The sequence below is a fragment of the Musca autumnalis genome, unplaced genomic scaffold (genome assembly GCF_047663935.1).
Source record: "Musca autumnalis isolate F117 unplaced genomic scaffold, ASM4766393v1 scaffold_4, whole genome shotgun sequence".
Classification (NCBI taxonomy): Eukaryota; Metazoa; Arthropoda; class Insecta; order Diptera; family Muscidae; genus Musca; species Musca autumnalis.
The window spans coordinates 22,737,505-22,764,945 of NW_027411977.1; the positions used below are offsets into that span (position 1 = coordinate 22,737,505).

Genomic DNA, 27,441 nt, shown 5'->3' on the forward strand with positions numbered 1-27,441 from the left:
AACCTCCAAAAATTTTGTGACCATCCGATCAAAATTCCAACCTGTAGCTTGATTACAAAAAAAAAATTGAAAATGGGTTGGATTACCGACTTTCGCGATATCTCCGTTGTTTCACCGTCCACGCCGACATAAATTGCATATCTTTCCTTCTTCAATTGACGGGCCTTCCTTTTGGAATGTAGAGGTTATATTATCTTCTTCCATGGAAATATTATGGCCTTGCCGCCCCTACCAGAAGCGGAGATATTCGTATAAGAACAAAACGTTGAATTTTCCTCACATAAGTTTTTTTGCTCATTACGACCCCTTAATATTATCCGACCATCACCAAATTTAATAGGCTTCTTCCTCTGCGGGACCCGCAATAAAAACCAAAATTTCGTTATGATCCGATCAAAATTGCAGCCTGCAGCGTGGTAAAAAAAAACGAAAAATGGGATGCATACTTTCATAGTCAGGCTTTGCTTTTGGAAGGTTCCCAACCAATGCTGTGATATTCGTCCTTACAATTATAATCGCAAATATAAAAAGTTGGGTTGGATTAGCGGCTATTGTGATATCTCAGTAGTTTCACCCCCTACGAAAACCTACTTTACATCGTTGTAAAGGCGATATTTTGTACTTTCATTGTCAAGTTTTGTTTTTGGTGTACCCCTAATGGAGTGGGATATATTCACTTTGTAACACAACAACAAGCACGTCCGCCTTGCACTCAGAAGGTCTGCGGTTCGAATCCCAGGCCAAGCAACATCAAATTTTCAACGGTGGCAAAACTCCCCCTCAGTAATGCTGGCGACATTTCCTGAGTATTTAAGCCTTGAAAAACTTCTCTACAAGTGGTGTCGTAAGACACGCCGTTCGGACTCGGCAATAAAAAGTAGGTCCCATATCATTGAGCTAATATGAATCGGCGTGCACTCATTGATATGAGAGAAGTCTCCCTTGTCCCATCTGGGATGTTTGTGGAACAATTATATATATTATAACACAACATTGACTTTTTTTCCAAATAAGTTTTTCGCTCATTCCGACCCCTGATTATTGTCCGACCACCACTAAAATCAAGAGGCTTCTTCATCAACACTCAAACGATCCGACAATACGATCAAAATTGCGACTTGTTTCGTGATTACAAGGTTTAGATGGACAGACGGACGGGCGTACGAACACACATAGCCAGATCGACTCAGCTCGTCGAAACATCATAGGTCTATGACCATTATTTCGATGTGTTACAAACTTTTGGGCCAAACCAAATTATAATACCCGTCCCACATAGTGGTGCAGGGTATAAAAAGTCGAAAGCCATCACCCTAGTGCATACTATCGTTAGCTTAAAGGTTGAGTTAATAAAAATCTATGCTGAGTGTCCTCACTGGGTCCACCTAAAATACGTATGTGTGCAAATTGCCGAAGAACTTCGTCGTTCTCCCATACGCTCTAAGGAAATTCCAAAAATATTAAAATCACGTTGTAATTCCCCAGCAAAATGTTCGATGCCAAAGATGACATTCAATCATGGGTGCAAGTGATCTAGCATGTCATCTTTTTAGCATCTTCATCGATGAATTTTATATGAGCGTGGACCCCAAAAGATGACGTTCTTTTCTGGATCCTAAGCATGTCATTTTAACCAATGCGTTGACATGTCATTTCCACCAATGCTTTGGCATGTCATTTCCACCAATGATTTGACATGTCATTTTCACCAATGCTTTGACACGTCATTTTCACCCATGCTTTGACATGTCATTTTAACCAATGCTTTGGCATGTCATTTTCACCAACCCCTTGGCATGAAATTTTCATGTCTTGTTTGGAAAATGGAAATGCTGTATTGAAATATGGTTTTCATGAAAAACAAAACTCTTTATTAATTCCAACAAATTCATGAAATAGCTACAATTAATTTATCAGTTTAGTTTTTCAAAAGTTTACATCCAAAATTGCAATGTAATCACCACCGCTGCAACGCAAAAGATTACTTCCTCCGTTCTCCGCAACTGATATTCTTTCATCTTACAAAAGGTTTTTTCAATTATCTTCCCATCACCAGTTCAGATTTCGACATGGACTCCAAATGCACTCCTTTAAGTATTTTTATTTCGTAAATTACTTTTATTTTATAATTTTGTTATTTTATAACAACATTTTGGTAATTTATACTCATTTGTTTAGTGACGGAAATATGTAGGGATCTACAACCCGGCTTGCTTTAGGGATCTCTAAGAACAAAATGTAACGAACGGGGAGGAGAGACTTTTTATGGAAAATACCATTTATGCTTAATTAATTTATTTTTAATTGTTTCTTTCCAAAAGTAGTTTCTTCTTTATTTTCAGATTCTTGTTCCTTTTCGTTTCGGACTTTTTTTCAAATTCCAAGAAGCGAGATTTGATTGATTTCATTCTATGTCAGATTTAGAACAGACAAAACTTTAAAAATTACAATGTGTGCAGTCCGATTCTATTTCTAGTTCGATGGTTGGGACTTCATATAATACCAATTGTTTAGAAGTTTTAGTTGTTTGATATGCAGGAAATGTAAGACGATCACGACGACAGTTCTAACAACTTTGGTCTGTTCCAGAAACTGCAAGAATCTACTTGTTTTTACTACGATAACAATTTTTCCTTTATGTTATCGGAAAAAATAGTAAAAATTAGTAGATTTTTGCAGTACTGGAACATACCAAAATGAAAATAAACAGGTGTGTAAATAAAAACACAAACATCATCTCTATTGGATCGATGGAATGGGTACAAATGCTGATGAAAAGATTGGATCTTTCACGACTTCCTTTGCATTGGTTCAAATCCTAATGAAAATATCGGATCTTTCACGACTTCCTTTGAACCAATGCAAAAGATGACATGAAATCACGTCATCGCAAAGAACCACTTCCGTCAAATTTTGCTGGGTCTTTGTGGACCCTCCTCATATATCATATATGTATGTATGTATTTATATGTATGTCTTAAATTTAAGTTTGTTAACCATATTAACAAAAAGACTAGAATTTTTTTCTTAACTCACACTAAGTTGAATGACCTTCACCATAAAATCTTATCAAAAATACTTGCAGATAAATTTTTATCGCGACCATGACATGATGAACAATGTTGGCAGTTAGTAGCTACCTGTGTTTTATCAAACATCTTCAGATTGTATCTGGCTCACATAATTTAAAATAAATTCTTATTCTGATATTCTTCTAGTTTGAACGCTGATAAAATTATTTATCAGTGTCGATATTTAGCTGTTTTTTCCTCGAGTTGTTTGCCTCAATTCTCCCTATTGTGCTATTTTTTCCACTATTTGTTAACCCTCTAATCTTACCCCACAGATGCTTACTTTGGCATCCCTACAAAGTAAAATATTATTTTAAAGAGCAACGGTCATTCAGCCAGTAGTCGCTGTCAACGTCGTCGTCGTCACCACTTCGTAACATATTAAATATCAACGCTGTACAAATAATAGAAATAAGCTTTCTAAAGTGTAATTTTAAATAAACATTGACTGACAGAATGACTGCAGAACAAATGAAGTGAATGATGATTAGAGAGTGAATGCCAAGCTAAGCAAGCAGGCTGGCTGGCAAGCAGATCATGTTGCATTAGCGAGATGAAAACATTACACAAAGCGACGGTCATTATTTTATAGAAATCTCGTTAGGCACACACACACACACTCACACAAAAGGACAAAATAATGGTAGTTTTCCAGAATAGATTATAAAGATTACAATAACAACAAACAATCAATCACTTTACCAGAATTAGAATTTTAATTAATTTCGATTTTTTTTTCTCATCTCTTTACAGAGTTCTGGAATTGGAGCGCCAAGTGTGCATCATGCTATGGTTGTGATATTTTTAGAATTTTTTGCCTGGGGCCTATTAACAATGCCTGTCATATCGGTAAGTTTTGTTGTGTGTGATACAGTTTTAAATTTTTTGGATTTTTGTAATTCATTTCCTGTTTCTTTTTTTAGGTGTTAAATCAAACCTTCCCCGAACACACTTTCCTCATGAATGGTCTAGTCATGGGCATTAAGGGTATCCTATCATTCCTAAGCGCACCACTTATTGGCGCCCTCTCAGATATCTGGGGTCGTAAATTTTTTCTACTCATAACAGTATTTTTCACCTGTGCTCCAATACCTCTGATGACAATAAATACCTGGTGGTTTTTTGCAATGATCTCAATAAGTGGCATATTTGCGGTAACATTTTCCGTTGTCTTTGCCTATGTGGCCGATGTAACAACCGTTGAAGAACGTTCACGTGCCTATGGTTTGGTATCGGCAACATTTGCCGCTAGTTTGGTAAGTAATATTGTTCCATAGGCAGTAATACAAATAACCTTTAAAGAGAAAATGCTTAAAATACCATTACTAAATGTGGACAAGCTTATGACTAATTTGACTAAGTTTGGAACATGCAAAGCGCAGGAAAGAAAGTTTAAATGGATTGCCATTCGATTTCCGTAAAATCTTAAGCCCTGTCCGCAATTGAAATGACAAAGTTGCCAGGTGAATCTTAAGAGATTATTGGCTTTTTTCGTACTTTGGTGCGGTTTCGACAGCTGAATTTATGTATATTTTTCATATTTAGGGAACTTTGCGCAACGAATGACACCGGCAACTTAACCCACAATAAATTGTGGTAAAACCGCTGATATCAATTAAAAATTTTAGGGTGATCTAAACTTTGCCATCAAGTTGCTTTCATCGAAACTAAAACTGGCTTCCTTCCATTGGTTCCGTTTGTATTCGTTGTTATAACAGTGTGATATAATAATTGTTCTACAAACATCCCATGCGGGACAAGGCAGACTTCTCTCATATCAATGAGTGCACCCCGATTCATATTGGCTCAATGATACAGGAACTACTGTTTATTGCCGAGTCCGAACGGCGTGTCTTAAGACACCACTTGTAGAGAAGTTTTACATGGCTGAAATACTCATGAAATGTCGCCAACATTACTGAGGGGTATTTTTCCACCGTTGAAATTTTTGATGTTGCCTGGCGGGAGAATCGAACCTACGACCTTCAATGTGCAAGGCGGGTGTGCATACCATTGCAGCACGGTGGCACCCAACAGTGTAATACTTCGTTTTTATACTCACTACGTGGGAGATTGATTTTGGCCTATACTTACACAACATCAGCGTTCTGGCCAGTGGCTGCCACCTCAGTGTACATATGTTTGTACTTCATTCATTTTTCTGTGTTGGGAGCAGCATATCCAGGAATCCCTGCTCCGGATTCTTTTGGTCCGCTCCAGGACGAAGGAAAACCCAGGACCAATATATTTGTGTTCGGTTTGTCACATCCGCGTCTTCACCCATATCCACCCTTCGGTGAGATGCAAAAGATGTCAGGAGTGGGTACATCTAAGGGGTTGCTCTGGACTTGTCCACGTGATGCACTACGACAGGGACTATTTTGCAGCATGCTGCGAGAATACAGTCCCCAGTGAATCGTCATCTGATTACGAAACTCCCGCGTAGCCGGATTACGACAGCAACCGCACACGCAGTATTTAAAACCAGCCGTTATTGTCCCAATCCCAGAAAACGGATCCTTTTTGCAATTTAATTGCTAAGGACTCTGAGGTAAGATGGAGGAAATAGTGGACTTCATGAGTCCGAAGAATACCAAGGTCGCGACGGTGCAAGAAACCACGCTCAACAACAACTGTAGCTTTCAGCGTTGTGATGGTTACAACGTGCTAAGGAAAGATCGCACCAGTAGTGGAGGTTGGGGATTAGCTTTTCTATTGCACCAGTCTATCCAATACGGACCTATCTCGCTTGAGCTTGTCTCTAATAACCCGTACATGCAATGTATGAGGGTAGAAGTCAGGTGTGGAACTGCCGAGATGGTGTTGCTGAACGTATACATCCCGTCGAAAAATAGCTGTATCTCAGAGTACGAGCCTGACATGAGCCCACTTTTGGTATTTCATAATTGTCTGGTCCTGGGGTGACTTTAATACGCATCATGAGATGTGGCATTCGGTCCTCGGAAACGACCAGAAGTATACAGCGCTGGCAGAATGACAGCTCTAAGTTTTGATCGGTCAATGAGGACGCGGAGAATGTCACAGTTCGCCAGACATAACCATCGTGTTACCTGGTCTGACAAATGGCATTACCTGGCAACCCGTCATCCCGCCATCTCCCCATAATTGTCTCCATTAGCAGACCACCCGTTTTCATCACCTCTGAACGCCGCATATTCGTCAATCATGGGATAGCTGATTGGCCGAATTTCAAAGAGTTCACTAATCGCCGCTTCATAGATCTGCCCAATCCTTTTGATGTTCGGGTAGCGGAAAAGGCGTTCCGAGACATAATCACTGCCGCAGGCGCTCACTATATACCTGCTAGTCGAATACCCGAAGTGAGACCAATCTTCCAGCAGATGCAACGAGATTAGCCAATGGGCAAGATGAGCTTCGCCAAGCCAACCCCAATGACCACAGAGTCAGGGAGATGACACTGGAAGTTAACAGGTTGGTCTGCGAGCAAACAAGTGGTTAAATAATCTGCAGAGTTGCAACATTGGAGCAGGTATAAGTGAATTGTGGGCAACGGTTAAGTCACCCTCGACCCCGGAAGGAGGGAAGATAGGATCTCAGTCACGTTTGTCAACGCTGACCCGAAGAGGTGCGCAAGTTATTTCAATCGACAGTTTGTCGAGCACCCCGGGAGTGACAGGGCGAAGAGAAGAGTATTATTTCGCATCAGATTTCTTCGTGCCGAAGATGAGCCATCACAATTTACCGTGGATTATGTTGCGAATGCCAACAGGAATGCTAAATCATCCAACGCCTTGAGCCCTGATGGAATCTCCATGGTAATGCTGAAACAGCTAGATGAGCCGGGAGTGGAATATCTCACTAAAGTTCTCAACCTGTCGCTAGCCACCCTCATTGTTCCCGAAGTCTGGAAAATGGGCAGGGTTGTGGTCCAGCTACTAAGGCCAGGCAAGGATGCCAGCAAAAGTAAATCGTATCTCACTAAAGTTCTCAACCTGGCGCTAGCCACACTCATTGTTCTCGAAGTTTGCAAAATGGACAGGGTTGTGGTCCCGCTACTAAAGCCAGGCAAGGATGCCAGCAAAAGTGAATCGTACGGACCGATTTCGCTTTTGTCCCCCCTAGCAAAGACCTTTGAGGCCTTAGTCCTCTCCAGCGTTCGAAATAGCTATCCTGTTGGCAATCATCAGCATGGATTCCGTAAGCAGCACAGCATGACAACAGCCCTGCACGCCATATCCACACATATATGTCGAGGATTCAACCAGGATAAGCCGTGCGATAGAATAGCGATGGTGGCGCTTGATTTATCAAAAGCCTTTGGATACTGTCAGGCACTCCACTCTGTTTGGGGACATTGAGCAGACAACCCTCCGGCTAAGTCTGAAACGTTGGATTATCAATTATGTATATGCGCGGACGAGAGCCGTACGTAGAATTCAGGAACAAAAAGTTCAAACACTGTAGAGTTAAACAGGGAGTTCCCCAAGGTGGGGCGATATATCCGGAACTGTTTGACCTCTACCTCTCCTGTATTCCACCCCCTCCAGACGACTTCGAAATTGTAACGTATGCAAATGATTGCACGATCCTGGCGGTCATGGACCTTCCCTAATCACATCTGTGAAATACTGAACTACTATTTAAGCGATCTTACCACCTTTTTCCACGCGAGGAATATGCAGGTATTCGCCACTAAATCTACGCCCCTCTTTTCGCCACATGAACTGCGAAGGCGAGCACGAGTTAAATGTCATGGTCGATTGTAGCTGAATTCTCGCATGCCACTGCTATCTGCGACAAACTGAAAAGTAGGAACCAGGTCCTTAAGTCCCAAGTCCGAATTTGACGATTTATCGTCATTTTGACGATTTTTTGGCCTAAAATTGAAAAATGACGATTTGACGATTTTATGGTCCAAAATGACGATTTTTCATGTAATCCCGAATTGCATGAAATAAAACACGATAACTATATTTTGACCAGAATTTCACGAAAGTCTTTAAGGAAAACAATATTCCAAACTCGGTTTCATGAGCTATTTTAATGTTTTTAAACAATTTCGAGACGGATTGGCTTTATTTAGGCACATATCTGGAATAGAGGTATTTTCATAGGTATTTTCATCTTGGATTTACATCAGCTGAACATTTTCGTGTAGGATTGTTAATGAATGAAAATCTTCCGTGAACATTTTTCGAGATATAATACTTCCGACCCATGTCCTCTTTAATGAGAATTTTTGTCGATTTTCGACTGCCCATCAACCAAATGTACGTGTACCGACAAACAAGCGATGTTTGAGCTAATCTGTCATTCAAAACTGGCAATGTGTACCCAGATTTACCTTGCTGCATTAATGCAAACTAGAAAACCACAGGGAAAACTATCATCTTCTGAATGCTGTTTTATAGCGGTATCTAAGGAACTAACTCTACTTGTCACTGTCAAAAAAAAAAAAAAAAGTGTTGGCTTATTTTGAAGTACAGGTAATGTGGAGTATGCCGCAAAAAAATTCAAGATGGCAAAAATTTATTGAGATTTGTATGTAGCATAGATACTTTAAACGCGTTTTTCTCGAAATGTCATTTTTGAAGTCGGGGCCAACGATAGCTCGAAACCGAATTGACCGATCTTCACATGGCGATCTTATTTAATAAACAAAAGGCTTGCACTTAAGCGAGACAGTTTTTAAAAAAATTTTACCTGACAAAAAAAAAACAGTCAATTTTTTTCGTTAAAATCGAAATTTTGACTTTGGCAGTTAATTTTTTTTATAAAAAAGTTTGTTTAAAATTCAGTTTCACCTTAAGACAAGATTAATAGGTCCTTAAAATGCTTTCAACATGTACGATAATCGACCCATCCGTTTTCGAGTCATCGTTGGCATCGCAAAAGGGTTTCGCAGATAGCCATTTACCACAAGACTTTGCAATATTTTTCAACAACAAAAATACCAAAAGTAGTATAAGATATGCTCTTTTTTTCTTGATGAAAGAACTTAAAAAAATTGGTAATTTCTTTAAAAACAATTCAAGAAAATGAGTTTTTTTGGTCTGCCCAACTATGGACAACCCTATATGTGAGATTGGGTTATATTTATTGCTGTGGGTGGTACCTTTTTATATTGTCAGTCTCATTGACAAACCTATCGGCTAAAAAATCGCATTAAACGGTAACCAAACCTAGTTTTGGATCATGATGACGATTTTTTGACGATTTTCCAAATTTCATTGACGATTTGACGATTTTTTTGACGATTTCCGACCAAAAACTGTCGGCAACGCTGCTTGGGGTGCATATAAAGAAATCTTGTATTTAGAAACACAAATTTCTCGGGAAAGTAAATGGAGTTTTTTGGAAGAGAGCGGAGAGGAAAGAGCTCCTCAATACTCTTTCCTACCCCCTCTTGCCTAAAAACTGAATTTACTTTCCCCAGAAATTTGTGTGTCTAAACACGGACTAACGCGATAGGTCGGTCTGTGGTAAGCTATGTGGCGGCAATGTGATCCGCGAATAAAACTGAATTCAATATATATTAAAAATATTCAAACTTGTCATAACACCGCCCTGAAAACTGCTACAGGGTGCATGTCTTTAGTCGACCATATACACGAGGAGACATAGATTATTCCAATACAGCAACGCAATGGCATGCTCTCACTGCAGTACTTCTTCGGGTGTTACCGTGTGAGCTATCCTAATCACCATCCAGGCATGTCAGAATGGATATTCATGATGTAGAAAGAGAGGTCCAACGTTACAAGAAAGAACCTCTAGATCAGCAATCCTATCAAGCAAGTGTGTATAGCATGTGAATGCGGACTTCGGAGAACATCCCCCATTTATCGCTGATGAGAAGCGTCAGCTGTCACGACAAATCAGAGTAGTTTAGGCTCAACTACGCTCAGAATGGTGCGGAGGTCTAAATTACTATAGGGCAAGGAATGGCGACATCGTGCAAAACATTTGCCCAGCATGCGACACAGGCCCGCACGACTCACTGCACTTTTCAACTGTTCTGCCAAACCTACTCAACTAACTCCAGCAGCTTTGTGGTTACAATCCATCGAAGCAGCCACAATCCTAGAACTGGAGATAGACCCAGAGCCATATTAAGCAGAAAAACGAACTTTCAAACTGTTACGACAACAGCAGCTTTAAGGCCACTTTCGGGACGTGTTCAAATGTTTATAGTGGGTAGTCATTGTGATCATGACTAGAATTTGTTACTAGCGAAAGCATCCGATCGGGTCCTAAATATGACATTCGTAATATTTTGTCTTAACTTCGAAGGTACCTTCCCCACAAAAGTTCAAAAATTTTCGTTATAATGGTGCGCACGATAACTTTCGAAGGGAGCAACCGAATTGGTCATAACTTTGCATATTATAATATTATTTCCAGGCATAGATTGGGTTCGAATATGGACTATATCGGTCCACTCCTTCGGGTTCCTCCCACACAAAATTTGGGAAAAAATGAATTTTAAGAGCTCCTCTCGGATCGTTTTCAAATATTTTCAGCAGCTTATCCTTGCGACCTCCTTTGCGACGGTACAATTTTTTTCGGTAGCAAGTCCATGCTTCCTGATATAATGACCTAAAAGTTCCAAGAAACCCTGACGGTACCAACTAATATGGCAAATCCGCAAGATAACACTCGCAGGGAGTTTTTGATTGGTCCAAACTTTGTACATCGTATTATTTCATCTAGTCATGTATCAGGTTGGAATATGGACTATATCGGTTCCGTCCTTCGGGTACCTCCCACACAACATTTGGGAAAAGTGCAGTTGAACAGCTCTTCTTGGATCGTTTTGAAAAGTTCTTCTTGTTGGCTCTGTTACGACGGCGCAATTTTTTCCGGGGGCAAGTCCATACTCCCTAGGACAATGGCCCAAAAACTGCAAACCAACTACCGGCATCAACTAAAGTGGATAGTACATAAGGTAACCCTCGAAGGGAGAAACCGATTTGGTCCAAACGTTGTACATCGTATTATTTCTTACAACCTCGAATTATGTCGGAATATTGAATGTCGGACCACTCTTTCGGGTACCTCCCACACAATGTTCGGAAAGAGTGCAGTTTAAGGACTCGTCTGGAATTGTTTTTAAATGAAAAGAGCTTACATTTAGGAAGGTTTTGAGGATTCTGAAAATATAATGTTCATAGATGAGAAAAATCAAAAAATCGCTTTTTAAATAAATCGCGATCAAAATTCACATTTTTAGCTGTTTTTATTATTTCACTATTTTGCTTGAAAACCTCAAGTCCTATCGAAACAGGATTAGAGAAAATATTGTAGCTATAAAAATTCTCTACAAGATTGGCCTTTACGATATTTTCGTAGGTTTTACCGTTTTTGAGATATAGACGTTCAAATTGGGAGAATGCACTGACTATATATATCCTTATAAAACAATGTCATGTACGGTCTACAAGTATATCTCAAAAATGGTAAAACCTAAAATCTAAACCATAAAGGAAAATCTTGTAGAGAATTTTCATTGCTACAACATTTTCCTTAGTTCCACCTAAAAACCACTAAATATATGAACTTTGACCGTGATTTATTTAAAAGAGCTCCGACGATTTTGTTTTGTTTTTTTTTATTTTTCTCATCTATGAACTTTGTAGTTTCAGAATCCGCAAAAACTTCCCAGGTGTAAGTTCCTTCCATTTAAAGTTGGTTCAAGAGCACCGTGTGGTTTCTTACTTGTTTTATTTTAAATTTGTTATTAACAAATCTTCAAAATTTCGTGTACATTTTCCTCTTTGGTTATCGTCATCTCTTAAACTTCTTTATTTTTTTCTCTCGTCTTACAGGTTATATCTCCTGCTCTTGGTGCCTATCTAATGGAAAGATATAGCGATACATTAGTGGTGGCCTTGGCCACAGCCATTGCAGTATTAGATGTGTTCTTTATATTGGTGGCTGTGCCTGAAAGTTTGCCAGACAAAGTGAGGCCTTCGTCATGGGGTGCCCCCATCAATTGGGAACAAGCAGATCCATTTGCGGTAAGTCAATGTCACAAACACGCACACACACATAAAACAATAAACTACGTCATTCTTTATCTAACTACCTGCCTGTCAACTTCATTGTTTACCCGCATAAATCATCATAATTATAAATGTATTTTATCTTACAATCTCCATGTAAACTGTAATGAGATTTACATAAATCAAAATAATCTTTTTATAAATGTTTATTATATAATTTTTGTTGTTATTGTTCTTTATTTTCATGTTTGTTTTATTTTTTTGTTGCAGGCTTTGCGTAAAGTTGGCACAGATCACACGGTGCTAATGCAATGTGTTACGGTGCTATTATCCTACCTGCCTGAAGCTGGTCAATATTCGTGTATATTTGTCTATTTGAAATTGAAAATGGGTTTCAATACCATGGAAGTGGCGATATTTATAGCTGTTGTTGGTATACTCAGTATCAGTGTTCAAGTAACGTTGGGCTGTTTTATGCGGTAAGTTTGGGTTGCTGTGTGGCGATGGGGAAAATAGATATATATACATATTTGCATATGCCATTCAATCAATAACCAATCACCTTTGCCTGGTGCAGAGTCAGAAAACTGCAAACCGCAAATAAAGATTACGAATAAAGAACCACTTCGCAAAAATGAAGTGAGTAATAGGTGCATCTGTTACCCACCAAATATGTTCATGTGCTAGAAAAAAGGTTATGGTCATTGGGGGGAGGTCGTGTAATAACAAATGTAATAATTTTAAAACTTCCTTTAAATCATCTGGATAAGACATAATATACAACATGGGTTTTAAACTAATGTTTTTTTTTTCTTTGTATTTTTTCAGAAAAATTGGAGCAAAACGCACAATTATATTGGGTTTAATATTGGAAATGACACAGCTATTTTGGTATGGCTTTGGAAGTAAAAAGTGGTATGTATCAAAACGTTTCCTAGTGATGACGCTCCCTCTGAATCATGGTTTAAATTTTTAAAATATTTTTAGGATGATGTGGGCAGCTGGTATTTTGGCAGCTCTAGGTTCTATAACATATCCGGCTATAAGTGCTTTCGTTTCAATACATTCGACAGCAGATAGTCAAGGTAAGTTGTGGGCTTAAAATAAACCGCTTTGGCGAGAACATGTTCTTAAGGAAGAATAGCTGAAGAGCATACTTGTGGGGTGTTAGCAGGATTTTTCCATTGTGTTTATATAAGGAAACACTGTACAACAAATCGAACTTTTTTAAAATTACAAGAAACCCCGCACAGATTATGAAAGAGTACCGAAAATAAGAAGACACGTGTATCGGCGTTTTGAAAGTTTACGTCGGGAAGTAACCTAAATAGGCGTGGCAAGATCCGCCCATTTCTACAGGTTTTGAAATATTCGACATCAGATTCCTTGGTATCCTTGCATTTTAGGTATAAAGTGTCTTTGGCAATATTACGGACAACAATGCGGGGTATCTTTTTATGAAAAAAAATTAACCCTCATGCGAGTCACTAAAAGGGTCTTTTTGGTCCCTTTTTTCAAAAACGTTTAAAAACTCCTGTAAAATGTGATTGTATCAGATCAAAATATTCTACAAAATTATTTGTCATAAAATTTTAGTATAGGTCCCCGAAAACACCAAAACTCTAAATCGTACCTAAACGCCAGGAAGCTGCCAAAAGTAAAATCACGTTTTAGGGTTAATGTTGTACTTTATCCGAGTTTATTAAGTTTTGTCCCACAAAACTTCATTCTAGATAGAAGACGTCAAAGACAAAAATAATCTCCATCAAATTTCAGTATAAGTCGCCGAATAAATGAAATATGTATTTACAATATATATCAAGACAATATACACATCAAATTTGCCAATAAAACACCCAAATATTTTTTGAATAAATTTGTTTTGTTCTTTTTTCGAGTTGATGCATGAAAGTAACATGAAATTTAGTTATAGACGAAAGGTGCTAAAAGAAGAAATATTCTACACAAAATTTGTCAATAAGTTCCAGAACAAACTAGATATCTAAGTAAAATACTTTGTTAAGAAAATGACGTTACAAAATTAGATATTATAGGTAGAAATTATTTGTTACACTTTTAGACTCTTAATTAAAATTTATTCCATACTGAGCCAAAATCTCCTAAAATAACTCACTTTTTGGGGGTTGTGTCAAAAGAAGAAATGTTCCAAATCAAATTTCATTATGAGTCTCTGAACAAAAGAAATTTGTAGCTATAATATTTAACATCTCCAGAAGCTTTCGCTTTTTATATATGATTTAGGACCATATTCTACCGTTTTTTATTCACATTTCCATTATCTACGGTCACAAAATATATTTTATTGATGTTTTTCATAATAAATTCTTTCAGAAGATTATGTGTGCTCGATCCAAACTGTTTTTGAAATATCTATGGTGAATATATATGGAAAATATTGATAACCCAGATCGGACTTTCAAAAAAGTACGTATTTTAGTACTATAAACTAAAATAACGTCATCATGATAAGTCATAGGTTCCTGATATTGTATGTGAAAATGCGGGGATAGTCTACGGCTATTGTCCAGTGAATATATATCTGACATACGAGTCCTAACATCCATGGTTTTGGCATGGTCCTAAATACTCTAATGATGGCAGCTACTCCTGATCTGATAAAATTGATTGAATATCAATACATACCTATCTCGCTTGAGCCTGACTCTAATGACTCGTGCATGGAATGTATGGGGGTAGAAGTCAGATGTAGAACTGCCGAGGTAGTGTTGCATAACGTCTACATAGCTGTGCTCCAGGTTAGAGTCCCGACATTAGCCCGTTTTTGGAAGGTCATAATCGTCTGGTGTTAGGGGACTTTAATAATCATCATCAATCGGTTTTCGGCAATGGCCAGAGTAGTGGTTGCTGGCTGAGCAGATTGATAGCTCTACGGTTTGTACGGCCAGAATTAGCGGAGAGTGTCACAGTTTGCCAAATATATCCATCGTGATAAATTATGTCACCTGGCAACCCATCGTTTTTCTTGGGTCGGACCATCTCCCAATAATTAATACTCCCCATCAGCAGACCGCCAGATATAATCATCTCGGAATATGCCTAGTTTCAGAGAGTTCACTAATAACCGCTTCAGAAATCTGCCCAACGCTTCTGATGTTCGGGTAGTTCTTTGACATCATCAGTGCCGCAGCCGCTCGCTATATCATTGCTGGTCGAATACCAGGCGTGAGACCGAACTTCCTAGTTGATGTGACGGGATAAGGAAATGAGGGCGATGGACTTCGTCAAGCCAACCCCAGTGAAGCCAAAGTCAGGGAGCTGACATTGGAAGTTAACAGATTGATCGGTGAGGATAAGTGGAATAAGTGGCTTAAGCATCTGATTTGCAACATTGGAGCCGGAATAAGTGAATTGTGGGCAACGGTTATGTCACTCTCGGCCACTGCGAAGGAGAAAGATAGGTCCTAAGTCATGTTTTGCTACGTTACGCAGACTGATCCGAAGAGGGCGAAAAGAAGCGTACTACGACGCATAAGATCTCTTCCTGCCGAGGATGAACCACCAACATTTACAATGAATAATGATGCGAATACCATCAGGAACGCTAAATCATCCAAAGCGTTAGGCCCTGATGGAATCCCCATGGTAATGCTGAAACAACTAGATTAGCCGTGCGTTGAGAATCTAACCAGAGTTCTCAAATATCTCTAGCCATCCACATTGTGCCCGAAGTCTGGAATAGGGACTGTACTACAGAAATAGGGACTATGTTGTTGTTGCAACTGCATAGTATGGGGGTTATCATGAACGGCAATTCCCCGTGAATTTTTTCACTTTCTCCCCTAAGTTGAAACGGCGTAAAGACGATCCCGCTACTGAAGCCAGGCAAGGATGCCAGCAAAGGTAAATCGTACAGACCGATTTCGCTTTTTGCCCGTAGCAAAGACCCTTGAGCCTTCAGAAATAGCTATCCACTTGCCAATCATCAGTATTGGTTCCGTGAACAGCACGGCACAACGACATGCCCTGCACGTCATCTCCATTCATATTAGTCGAGGACTTAATCAGAACAAGACATGCGATAGGACATCGTTGGTGGCGCTCGACCTATCAAAAGTCTTTGATGCGGTCAAGCACTCCACTCTATTTGAGCACATAGAGAAATCTAACCTCCGGCCAAGTTTTAAATGTTGGATAATCAATTATATGGGTAGACGTCACGTGGAATTCGGTAACAAAAAGTCGAAGCCACGTAGAGTGAAACAGGGGATAATATTCAAACCTGTCAGAATACCATCCTGAGATCTGCAGCAGGGTGCCCCTTCTTCAGTCTTCAGTGAACCATCTACAGACAAAGATTCTTCCAGTACAGCAACACAATACATCGGTTGCTACCGTGAGGGCCACCGTGAGGGATCTTCATAATCTAGAAAGAGAGGTCCACGTTATAGGAGAGAACTCCAAGTTCAGCAAGCCTATCAATCAGGTTTGAATAGCATTCACACAGATATAGTCGCCATAAACAACTGACGTGTGAATCTATCGCAGCTACTGTGCTACCGTGAGAGCCACCCTAAACACCCAGGCATTGAAGGAGGGATCTTTATAATATAGAAAGAGAGGTCCAATGTTACAAAAGAGAACTCATAGATCAGAAAGCCTATCAATCAGGTTTGAATAGCGTTCATGCAGATATAGTCGCAGACAGCGATGCCAACTGTTCCGAGGTAAAAACCGCTACAGCCACATACTCACCTAGATCTGTAGCGATTTTTACCTTAAAACTGTTCACATTCCTGCTTAAACAGTGGTTTTTGTACGTCAAAAATCACCACAAATAGCGGGAAAACCATAAACAACTGACGTGTGAATGCATGGTACAATTACCATGTGTGAATGCGATCCTCAGAGTACAACTCCTATCTATCGCAGCTGAGTAGCGTCAACTGCTACGAAAATCCTCAGTTTTTTATTAACTACGCTCGGAAAGGAGCTGCCGTCTAAACTCCTATAGGACAAGGATTGATGACACCGTTCAATCTGCTCAGCATGCGGCTCGGACCCTTTTCAACTGCCCTACCAAACCTACTCAACTTACCCCAGTAACTTTCTGTTTACAACTCATATTGGATCAGCCATTCCAGATGGAGATGATACAGAACCAGATTAATCAGAAATATGAACGTTCAAATATATAATATCCAGTTGCAACAACAACATAGTCCCTATTGCTGTAGTACAGTCCCTATTGGCGTATTAGGTACACCTATTCCCTACATTTTTTACATCTCAACCAACCGAACAGAACACATTCATATTGGTTCCAGCTTCTAAAACAGAAACGTATTTTCGGTTCAATCCGAAAAATTCCTCAATTTTTTTCACTTTTCAAAAATCAAATCAAAAATCTTTAAAAATTCCCGTTTCAAGACCACTCCGGTTTCTTTTAAAAATCTTTAAAAATTCCCGCTTCAAGACCGCTTAGGTTTCTCTAAAAATCTTAAAGATCCAAGTCACCAGGCCTCTTTAGTTTCTCTTAAAAAATGTTAGAAATTCATGTTTCTAGGGCTCACTGGCTGCTCTTAAACATGTCTAAAAGTCTTCATTTTTACCCTCCTTGGGTTCCCCAAAATATATTAGGTCAAGTCTCTAGGCATATTTGTGTCTCTCTAAAAATCTTTAAAAAATCCACGTTTCTAGGACTCTTGAGGCCCCTGCGTGGGCATTTTAGCTCCTTCTTAGCCATATTCATTCTTTCCATAGCTGCTCCTAAAAATTAAAAAAAAAATATTTTTTATGTTTTTTATGGAACATTTTTTAAAATCCCCTTTCACTGAGTCTCCCTCCATATTAATATTTTACCTCTTTGTTACTTCGTTTCAGGTGCTGTACAGGGCATGGTAACAGGCATGCGAGGTCTTTGCAATGGCCTGGGACCAGCCATGTTTGGTGTGGTGTTCTATCTATTCAATGTCGATTTGAATAATGAACAATCAGTGGCCAGTAGCAGTGAAGAGCTTGCCGATGACAGTTGGTTTACATTTCCGGGTCCACCATTTGTTTTTGGTGGTATAATGGTCATTTTGGCCATACTGGTGGCAGTGTTTATACCCGAAGTGCATGGTGAGGCGATTTTACATCGGACGCCTAGCGAAAAGAAGCGTAAGTTAGATTTCATTCAATAAACCATTTTTTATATCACTCTATATATTTCTTCGATCACATAATTAATTGTTTAATATCCGTTTTGGAAAAGGGGCTTCTGTAGATTTGCAATATGAAGTGGAAGGCGGTCACAAACCAACAACTCCTTTAATGCGTTCCGATTCATTGGCGCAACTCTAGTATTGTTACCTAATAATAAGAAATTATCATGTTGAATTGTAAGCTTAAAAACAAAACAAAAACAACAACAAGAACAAGAAGAAGAAACCCTATGAAAAGGCTTTTTATTAAGAATGAAAAAAATTAAAGATAAACACGAAAACAAAAACTAGAACTACTAAAATTAAAATACAAACAAAACAAAAGAAAAAAATACAAGTTATATATTTTGCAAACCAACAACAAAAAAGTTTAAAATAATCATATTTTTTATTTTTTATTGTTTATTTTTTTGGTAAAAAGAAAGAAAAAATTAAATATTTTATTTGTTCTATAAATTCCTGCCAATTACAAAGAGTCTATAGAAAAACAAAACAATAGCAAAAAGAATAACACAAATATTTTAACAAAAAACAAAAATATAGTAAACAAATACAGCATCTGTTGCAGGGCATTCAACTATAGGAAAAAAAAAACAAAAATAAAAGAAATCACCAACATTAAACCATAATTAATAAATTAATTAGCTATTATTAATTTATTTTTAATCTTTTTGTAGTTGTATTATTATTCGATTTTCCTTATAGACTTTAGAGACCAACATCTAAAACACTAACATTTTTAGTTACATAATCATTGTACAATTTATTTTTATTATTATTTTTTCTTTTGCATAGAAATTAACAAATCAACAAACAAACCTAAACTAATTTTAAAACATTGCACACATTTTGTAACTGTTGGGCATTACAACAAAAATCATGGATTCTTTTACACGGTGCTACAAATAAAGTGGAGAATTGGCATTCGCTACTTTACATCAGGGATGCGCTTTTTTGCAAAGACAGTATACTCAGCGATTCCACTGAGTTGTCTTTGCATTTGCTTTTCTCCCTCACGCACAATATACGTGAACAAAAGCAAACGATAAACACCGCTTAGTTGTTGAATGGGTGACATCATTCCTTCACACATTTTTTTCGTTTTGATTGTATTGTGTTGGTCATAACTAAAACCAACGGCTTTCAAAGTAATACTCTCCTTGAGTTTGTCAAGGAAGACACAGTCCGCCACATTTAAGACTGAGAACCACATCTTTCTAGTTCAAAAACTATCTCACTTCCCTCAACATATTGTAATATATTTTTTGGCCATGAAGGCTTTGTATTACAGTATGAATAAACATTAAATAACGTCACAATAAATGCCCGAAGACGTAACCGACATGAAAATCGAAATTCGTTTTTTGACATAATCTGATACATAAAGCTAAAATACATGCTCTGGCAAAATTTCAAGCTTCTACGTTCAAAAACAACGATCCTATTCAAGAAATGGCATTTTGGAAAATGGGATAATATTGCAGATTTTGTTGTAATGGAGAATCTCAAAACTAAGCAATTCAGCGGTTTTGGTTTCACTACTTATTCCCCTTCGTATATGATCGATAATATTCCATATACTCGCCTTCATAAGATTAATATTCCGGAAAACACTTTTAAATTCTAGAACGTTTTTTGCTTCTCCTGTAAAGTTTTGGTTTTGTGGGTTACGTCTTCGGGCATTTATGGTGACGATAAATATTTTAGTGCCCGGTTACCCAACAAAATGTAACAACCCTGCCACAAGTTTTTAAAACATCTGTAGTTTTTGAACAGTTTTATATTTAAAAGCGAAGGACCTTAGAGCAACTTAGCTATCCACATATACCTTGACCACTCTATCTGCAAAATCTGTCATTACTACTAACAGCTCTAAAGCTTTTAACACTACATAAACTTTTGTCGGAAAAACACTAAATATACGTCAGCTCCCGTTATTTCTTCCATCTTCGACTTGTCAGTGAAATGGCTAGTTGTATGATTGTCTGATGCTCACTTCTTCACAGCACACACCAGTTCCTGTTCCTTCTTCCATCTTAGACTCGTCGTTAAAAATGGCTAAAATATTTAGGATTGGTCTGTTCTGTATTCACTCATTCCTATCCGGAATGATTACGTCTGCTGACTCGAAACCATAGTGTTTTGGGCCAGCGGCTGCCAACCCATCATCAAACCTATGCTTCAGGTTTCTTTGCTGCTAAAACTACTACTATGTCTACTGTGTCAAAGTTGGCAAAATTTAATGAATTTCAACACCTCTGTCGATAACTTTTTTATCTCTTTGAGAGTTCTCATTAGGAAGAATTCTATCTGTAAGAGACTTTGCCATGGGTTGGTTATACAGAAGACACCGTTTGGAGTACTTCGGTATATAGATATCAACTTCAGGAAGACACTATCAATATATGTCCGCGTTCGGAGGCATTTTATCTATAGAAGAACCCATTAGGAGTTTTATAACCTGTAGAATATTCCGTTACGATGTCTTCAATCTATAAAAGATGCCATTAGGAGGTTATCTTTGATAGAAAAATTGTTATCGAAAGATTCTTCGTATTGAAAAAATGTTAGCGCAAGTTCTTCGTTAGGGGTAGTTTACACTATATGTAAATGTCGTATGACACAAAATAAAATCATTCCATATCTACCTACGGAGGCAATGTGGAGACGTAGTTTTATTACATTATTGCTGGTGTGGACGCACAGAGTAAATTGCGTAAGGAAAATCTCCAATATTGCACATATTAGCGAATATACAACGATGGAAAAGTTCATGCCATATGACATTTACATATAGTGTAAACTACCCCTTAGTAGTAAAGTTAGTAGTTGTTGATAAAAAGTTTTCTATAAGGAATAGTTGTCGATAACAACTTTGGTATAACAATTTTTTTTGTCAATAACAATTTTTTTATAGTGAAAAACTGTAAATAGCTTTTTTCTATTAAGACAAAAGCTTTCGATAACAAGCTTTCTTCGAGGAAAAGTTGACTATAACAAGTTTTCTAAAGGGAAAAGTTGTCAATAATAATTTTTCTATAACAATAACTGGCCAATAACAACTTTTCTATAAGAAAAAGTTATCGATAACATCTTCTCTATATGGAAAATTTACGGTTAACAACTTTTCAATAATGAAAAACTGTCAATACCAGCCTTTTCTATAAAGACAAGTAATCGAAAACATCTTCTATACGGTAAAGTTATCGATAACAACTTTTCTATACGGAAAAGTTGTCCATATAAGTTTTCCTAGCGATTCATCGCTAAAAACATTTCCATAAGAACAAGTTGTCTATAACAACTTTTTTATAAGAAAATTTTATCGATAACAACTTTTCTAGCTTTTTCTATTAAGACAAAAGTTGTCGATAACAAGCTTTCTGCAAAGAAAAGTTGACTATAACAAGTTTTCTATAAGGAAAAGTTGTCAATAATAAATGTTCTATGACAATAACTGGTCAATAACAAATTTTCTATAAGAAAAAGTTATCGATAACATCTTCTCTATATGGAAAATTTACGGTTAACAACTTTTCAATAATGAAAAACTGTCAATACCAGCCTTTTCTATAAAGACAAGTAATCGAAAACATCTTCTATACGGTAAAGTTATCGATAACAACTTTTTTATACGGAAAAGTTGTCCATATAAGTTTTCTTAGAGATTCATCGCTAACATTATTTCGATAAGAACAAGTTGTCTATAACAACTTTTCTATAAGAAAATTTTATTGATAACAAATTTTTTACAAGGAAAAGTTATCGATAACAATTTTTCTACCCGGAATAGTTGTCAAAAAATTTTCAATAAGGAAAAGTTGTCTATAACAACTTTTCTGTAAGAAAAATTGTCAATAACAAATTCTCGATAATAACTATTTAATAAGGAAAACTATTTCTATAAGAAAAAGTTATCGATAACATCTTTTCTATATGGAAAATTTACGGATAACAACTTTTCTGTAATGAAAAACTCAATAACAGCCTTTCCTATAAAGACAATCGAAAACATCTTCTATACGGTAAAGTTGTCGATAACAACTTTTCTATTCATCGCTAACAACATTGCCATAAGAACAAGTTGTCTATAACAACTTTTTTATAAAAAAAATTTATCGATAACAACTTCTCTACAAGGAAAAGTTATCGATAACAATTTTTCTACCCGGAATAGTTGTCAATAAATTTTCTATAAGGAAAAGTTGTCAATAACAACTTTTCTGTAAGAAAAAATTGTCAATAACAAATTCTCTATATGGAAAAGTTGTCGATAACAACTATTTAATAAGGAAAACTTCACGATGACAACTTTACAATAGGAAAAGTTTTCGATGACAACTTTTCAATAAGGAAAAGTTGTACATAACAAGTTTTCAATGAGGAAAAGACGCCGATACTAACTTTTCTATAAGGAAAAATTGTCTATATTAAGTTTTCTATAAGCAAAAGTTGTCAATAATAAGTTTTCAATAAGGAAAGTTGCTGTCGATATCTTCTTCTCTATATTGAAGTGTTGTCGTTGACAATATTATATTTGCCCTGTTCCAAAACCTGCAAGAATCTACCAATTTTTACTATTTTTGCCGATAACATAAAGGAAAAAATGTTATCGTAGTAAAAAATAATCGCTTCTTGCAGGTTCTGGAACAGAGCAATTATTTGCAACACTTCTTACATAAAATAAACAACTTGTCTTTACAGCAAAGTTTTCGTTGTTAACATTTCTTTTTAGAAAATATGTTATCGGCAACATTTCCTTATAGAAAAAAAGCAACTTTTCCTCATAGAAAAGTGTTTATCGACAACTTTTCCTCATAGAAAAGTTTTTATCGACAACTTTTCCTTGTAGAAATCTTGTTATCGATCACTTTTCCTTACAGAAAAGTTGTTACCGACAACATCTTCTTTATAGAAATGTTGTTCTCGGTAAGTTTTCTTTTTAGAAAAGCTGTTATCGATAAATTTTCCGTATAGATATAATGTTGTTTCTAACATGTTGTTATCGAAAACTTTTCCTCACAGAACAATTGTTATCGACAACTTTTACTTATATAAATGTTGTCATCGACAAATTGTTCTTATTAAAAGATGTTATCGACAACTTCTCTTTATAAAAAAGTTGTTATCGACAACTTTTTCTTATAGAAAAGTTGTTATAATCAAATTTTCCGTATAGAAAAGTTGTTATCGAAAACATGTCTGTATAGAAAAGTTGTTATCGACAAACTTGTCTTTGTAGAAAAGTTGTTATCGATAATTTTCCTTTGTAAAAAAAATAAAATTGTGCCAATCTAGTTCAATTGAACGATCTAATTCACTAGGCAGTTCCAATCGTCCACATGTATGAAAAAACTGCGTATACGTAATCACACGTTACATTGCATGACGATACTCGTACTTTTTTGTACTGGGACAGTGAACTAGGAACCAGATTGTCAGTGTGGCCGTTCATTTTTCTTAGACATCAGCAACCACAAAATATTTTGATGTTGGTGGACAGTTTGACAGTTATCGATATATTCGAAAAATCGACAGTCAAAACTGATCGTGTGTACCCAACCTTAGATATTTTCGATATTTCATTTCAAAAAATCGATAAGTATCGATATCGTTAATTTGTCATCACCATTAATTTGGAAATGAAAATGGCGCAAATGTCTCTGCTTTTGTTGACATTTTGCGCAAGTACTTCTCAGAAATATAAAGTGGGGTACACAAGATCAGTTTTGACAGTCAGTTTTGCTCAAATAATCGGTCGATAACAATTTTTCGATGTCGATCGATGTCGACTTTTCTTTAGGGAAAAGTTGTCGATATCGACTTTTCTATATAGAAAAGTTTTCGATAACAATTTTTTTGTAAAGAAAAGTTTTCGATAACAACGTTATTATCGACAACATTTTTTAAGAAAGTGGTTATCGACAACTTCTTATAGACAATATTTTTCGACAACTTTTGTTTATAGGAAATTTTTTCCGACAACTTTTGTGTATATAATTGCCGTTATCGATACCTTTAATTTAAGAAAAGTTGTTATTAAAAATTTTTATTTATAGAGACGTTGTTATCGACAACCTTTCTTCATACAAACGTTGTTATCGAAAAATTTTCTTTACAAAAAAATTGTTATCGAAAACTTTTCTGTATAGAAAAGTCGATATCGACAACTTTTCTCTATAGAAAAATCGACATCGACCACTTCTTCTTTATAGAAACGTTTTTGTCGACATTTTCATTGTAGAAAAGTTGTTATTGACAAGTTGTTATCGACACTTTTCTTTATCGAAAATTTATAATATTGTTATCGATACCTTTCATTTAAAGTACAGTACACATTGTCAGTTTTGAATGACAATTTTTCGCAATTATCGATAAATGTCAAACCGTCCAACAACCACAAAAGAGTTTGCACTTACATGATGAATGACAAAAATGAACGGCCACACTAGCAAGCAACAACAAAGCTGTCATTCAAAACTGACAATGTGTACCCAGCTTAAAGCTGTTGGACGGTTTGACAATTATCGATAATTGCGAAAAACCTACTGTCAAATCTGACAATGTGTACTGCTCTTAAAGCTGGGTACACATTGTCAGTTTTGAATGACAGCCTTGCTCAAATAATCGGTTACTTGCTAGTGTGGGCGTTTTTTTTTTTTTTTTTTTTTTTTTTTTTTTTTGTCATTTATCATGTAAGTGCAAACTCTTTTGCGGTTGTTGGACGGTTTGACATATATCGATAACTGCGAAAAATCGACAGTCAAATCTGACAACGTGTACTGCACTTAAAGCGGGGTACACACGATCAGTTTTGACTGTCGATTTTTCGGAAATATCGATAACTGTCAAACTGTCCAACAACACCAAAATATTTTGTGGTTGTCTGATGACTGACAAAAATGAACGGCCACACTGGCAAGCAACCGATTATTTGAGCAAAACTGATCGTGTGTACCACGCTTTAGTCATGCTTGTAAATGGTCTGTTCCAGAACTGCAAGAATCTACTAATTTTTAATATTTTTTCCGATAACATAAAAGAAAAAAATGTTTTCGTAGTAAAAAATAGTAGCTTCTTGCATGATTTGGAACAGCGCAAAAGAATATATGTAACATAAGGTCTGTTCGATAACCTCGCAAGTAAAAAGTACTTGTAAGTTCTTGCAACTACTTCTCATTTCTCTTTTACTGAACAAGTATGTTATCGAACAGACCTATATTTTCTGCTATATTATTAATACCTGCCCCCAACTTTTTGTACATAATCTCAATGTTTGGGGGGATATGTCAACTTCAAATTGTATATTTTTAGCACTGTGTAATGGACTAAGTTTTAGTTGAAATGCCATCAAAAACAGGTGATTTAGTGCTGCAATGAAACTCATTCTTGTGATGATGATATGGCTGTTTTTTTTAATTTCAAATGAAGGGCTGTAGAAAATGAAAGAAATAAGGAAATTGAAATGCAATGAATTAGAAAAAAAAACTACATAAAAACAGAAAAAAAAATCACAAAACAAACACTACATATATACACATATAAATCCCATCTTAAGATACAAAGAAAATCTTACACCACTCCCCTTTCCCCCTTACCAAAAAACATGCACAAACTATTTTTATGGTCTGCTAGATTTGTTTTGCTCCTACTTTTTGCAAAATGATTAACATAATAAATTAACAACCATTAACACTTGTTTGCAATTAGAGATCAAATAAAGAATGAACACAATAAACAAAGAAAAAACTAATAAAAAAAGCGTCATGCTGCTAATTGCTTTTAAATCACAACATTTGTATATAGTATTTTATAAGAAATGAAAAGAAAAAAAAAAGAACAACAAGAAAAACATATAATGAAAATAGTATTGTAAACAAATATATGCAAAAGAAAGAAAGTCCCAATTTACATTAGGCGAGTTTACTTGCGGCAATTGTCAGTTTGATGGAGAGAGAGGTGAGGTATATGGTAACCCTTTGCCTCTCAACACCCTCTCTCACCCACAAACTGACAATTGCCGCAAGTAAACTCGCCTAATGTAAATTGGGACAAAAAGAATGAAGACAAAACACAAACATACACAACATATTAGGTTTGTCCTTTTACGTACTGAACTTTACTGAACATTGTTTCTTCAGTAATGTTTAGCAACATTTCAATTATACAATTGTCAAAACTTTACTGAAGAAAAAATGTTCAGTAAAGTTCAGTACGTAAAAAGACAAACCAATTATTTGACCCTAATTTACCAATCAACCAAAGTTTTTATCCAAAGTTAATTTTTTAAATTATTTTTTAAATCTATTGTTTTATTATAGAAACAAGCAACAAACCTTAAGCACACAAACCTTAAATTTGTCTGTATGTCTGCCTTTACAGTAGTAACTTTGTTTAATAAGAGGATTTTTAGATTTAATTGGTAATGTGTAACGAAAAAATATTTTATTTTTATGGCATGAGAGAGTGTTTATTGTCATGCTGGTGAGCCTATCTTGATTTCTTTGACAGAAGTTTTCATACTATTTATGGCCAATAAATCATCATATAGGTGTTTATCACGATTTTAAATGCCTTTAATCTTCATTTACACCATTCTCAGTTTCCTAGTGTGAATCAAGGTGAATACCAAATAAATGTAATAAATCCTCTACAATGTTATTCTATGTACAACAAAATTTCAGTTAATATCTTTATGTCTCTGTCACAAAATGAGGATATGTACGTACCGTACCTATACCCACGTAGGTCCGTTCTCCCACAACAAACAAACTTGTCTTGTATTTGTATTGCCTAAGTTAATAATTAATCTTATATTAAACAACCTTTGTTCATATTTTTTGTAAACTTTGTTGTTGTAAACTATAGTTAAGAACACAATGTTGCTGTTAGTAGCTATAGCTAACTAACTAACCACCTACCACTATATATATTTGTATGTATTAGTAACGTATATAAGTTTGTAAAATTTTAGCTGCCATTTGTATATTCCTTCTTTATGTTTAGTTTTTTATCGTTTTTTTTTGCACTTTGGATTTTGGTATTATATAGTCCATGTTTGATTTTATACCCATTACCCAAAGGTCCACACAATTTTGTTATTTCTCGAAAAATTTTTGTCTTGCCTCCTTTTTTTAAGTTTCACGAAAAAATGATTTATTGAATAAAAACACTATTGACATTTTGAAAACAAAAAAA

General features: G+C 36.3%; 1 protein-coding gene and 1 long non-coding RNA gene across 34 annotated transcripts in view; both read left to right on the forward strand.

The window, feature by feature from the left end:
- LOC141401184 (hippocampus abundant transcript 1 protein) overlaps window positions 1-18,781 on the forward strand; it is an 83,779-nt gene extending 64,998 nt beyond the window's left edge. For 17 of the 33 annotated variants that reach the window (XM_073981159.1, XM_073981157.1, XM_073981158.1 and 14 more), the window contains 8 exons: window positions 3,825-3,920; window positions 3,995-4,327; window positions 11,882-12,073; window positions 12,329-12,537; window positions 12,887-12,973; window positions 13,046-13,143; window positions 17,921-18,199; window positions 18,306-18,575. In XM_073981159.1, coding sequence (XP_073837260.1) covers window positions 3,825-3,920; window positions 3,995-4,327; window positions 11,882-12,073; window positions 12,329-12,537; window positions 12,887-12,973; window positions 13,046-13,143; window positions 17,921-18,199; window positions 18,306-18,382 — 1,371 coding nt within the window. In that variant the 3' untranslated portion in view covers window positions 18,383-18,575. Of the gene's footprint in view, window positions 1-3,533; window positions 3,715-3,824; window positions 3,921-3,994; window positions 4,328-11,881; window positions 12,074-12,328; window positions 12,538-12,886; window positions 12,974-13,045; window positions 13,144-17,920; window positions 18,200-18,293 lie in introns of those variants that run through there. The other 16 variants (XM_073981151.1, XM_073981154.1, XM_073981152.1 and 13 more) reach the window with 4 other exon arrangements.
- A 3,843-nt stretch (window positions 18,782-22,624) lies between these two features.
- LOC141401186 (uncharacterized) lies at window positions 22,625-27,441 on the forward strand. Its single transcript, XR_012412286.1, has 2 exons — window positions 22,625-26,143; window positions 26,447-27,441. It is a non-coding gene; the product is annotated as an uncharacterized lncRNA (long non-coding RNA).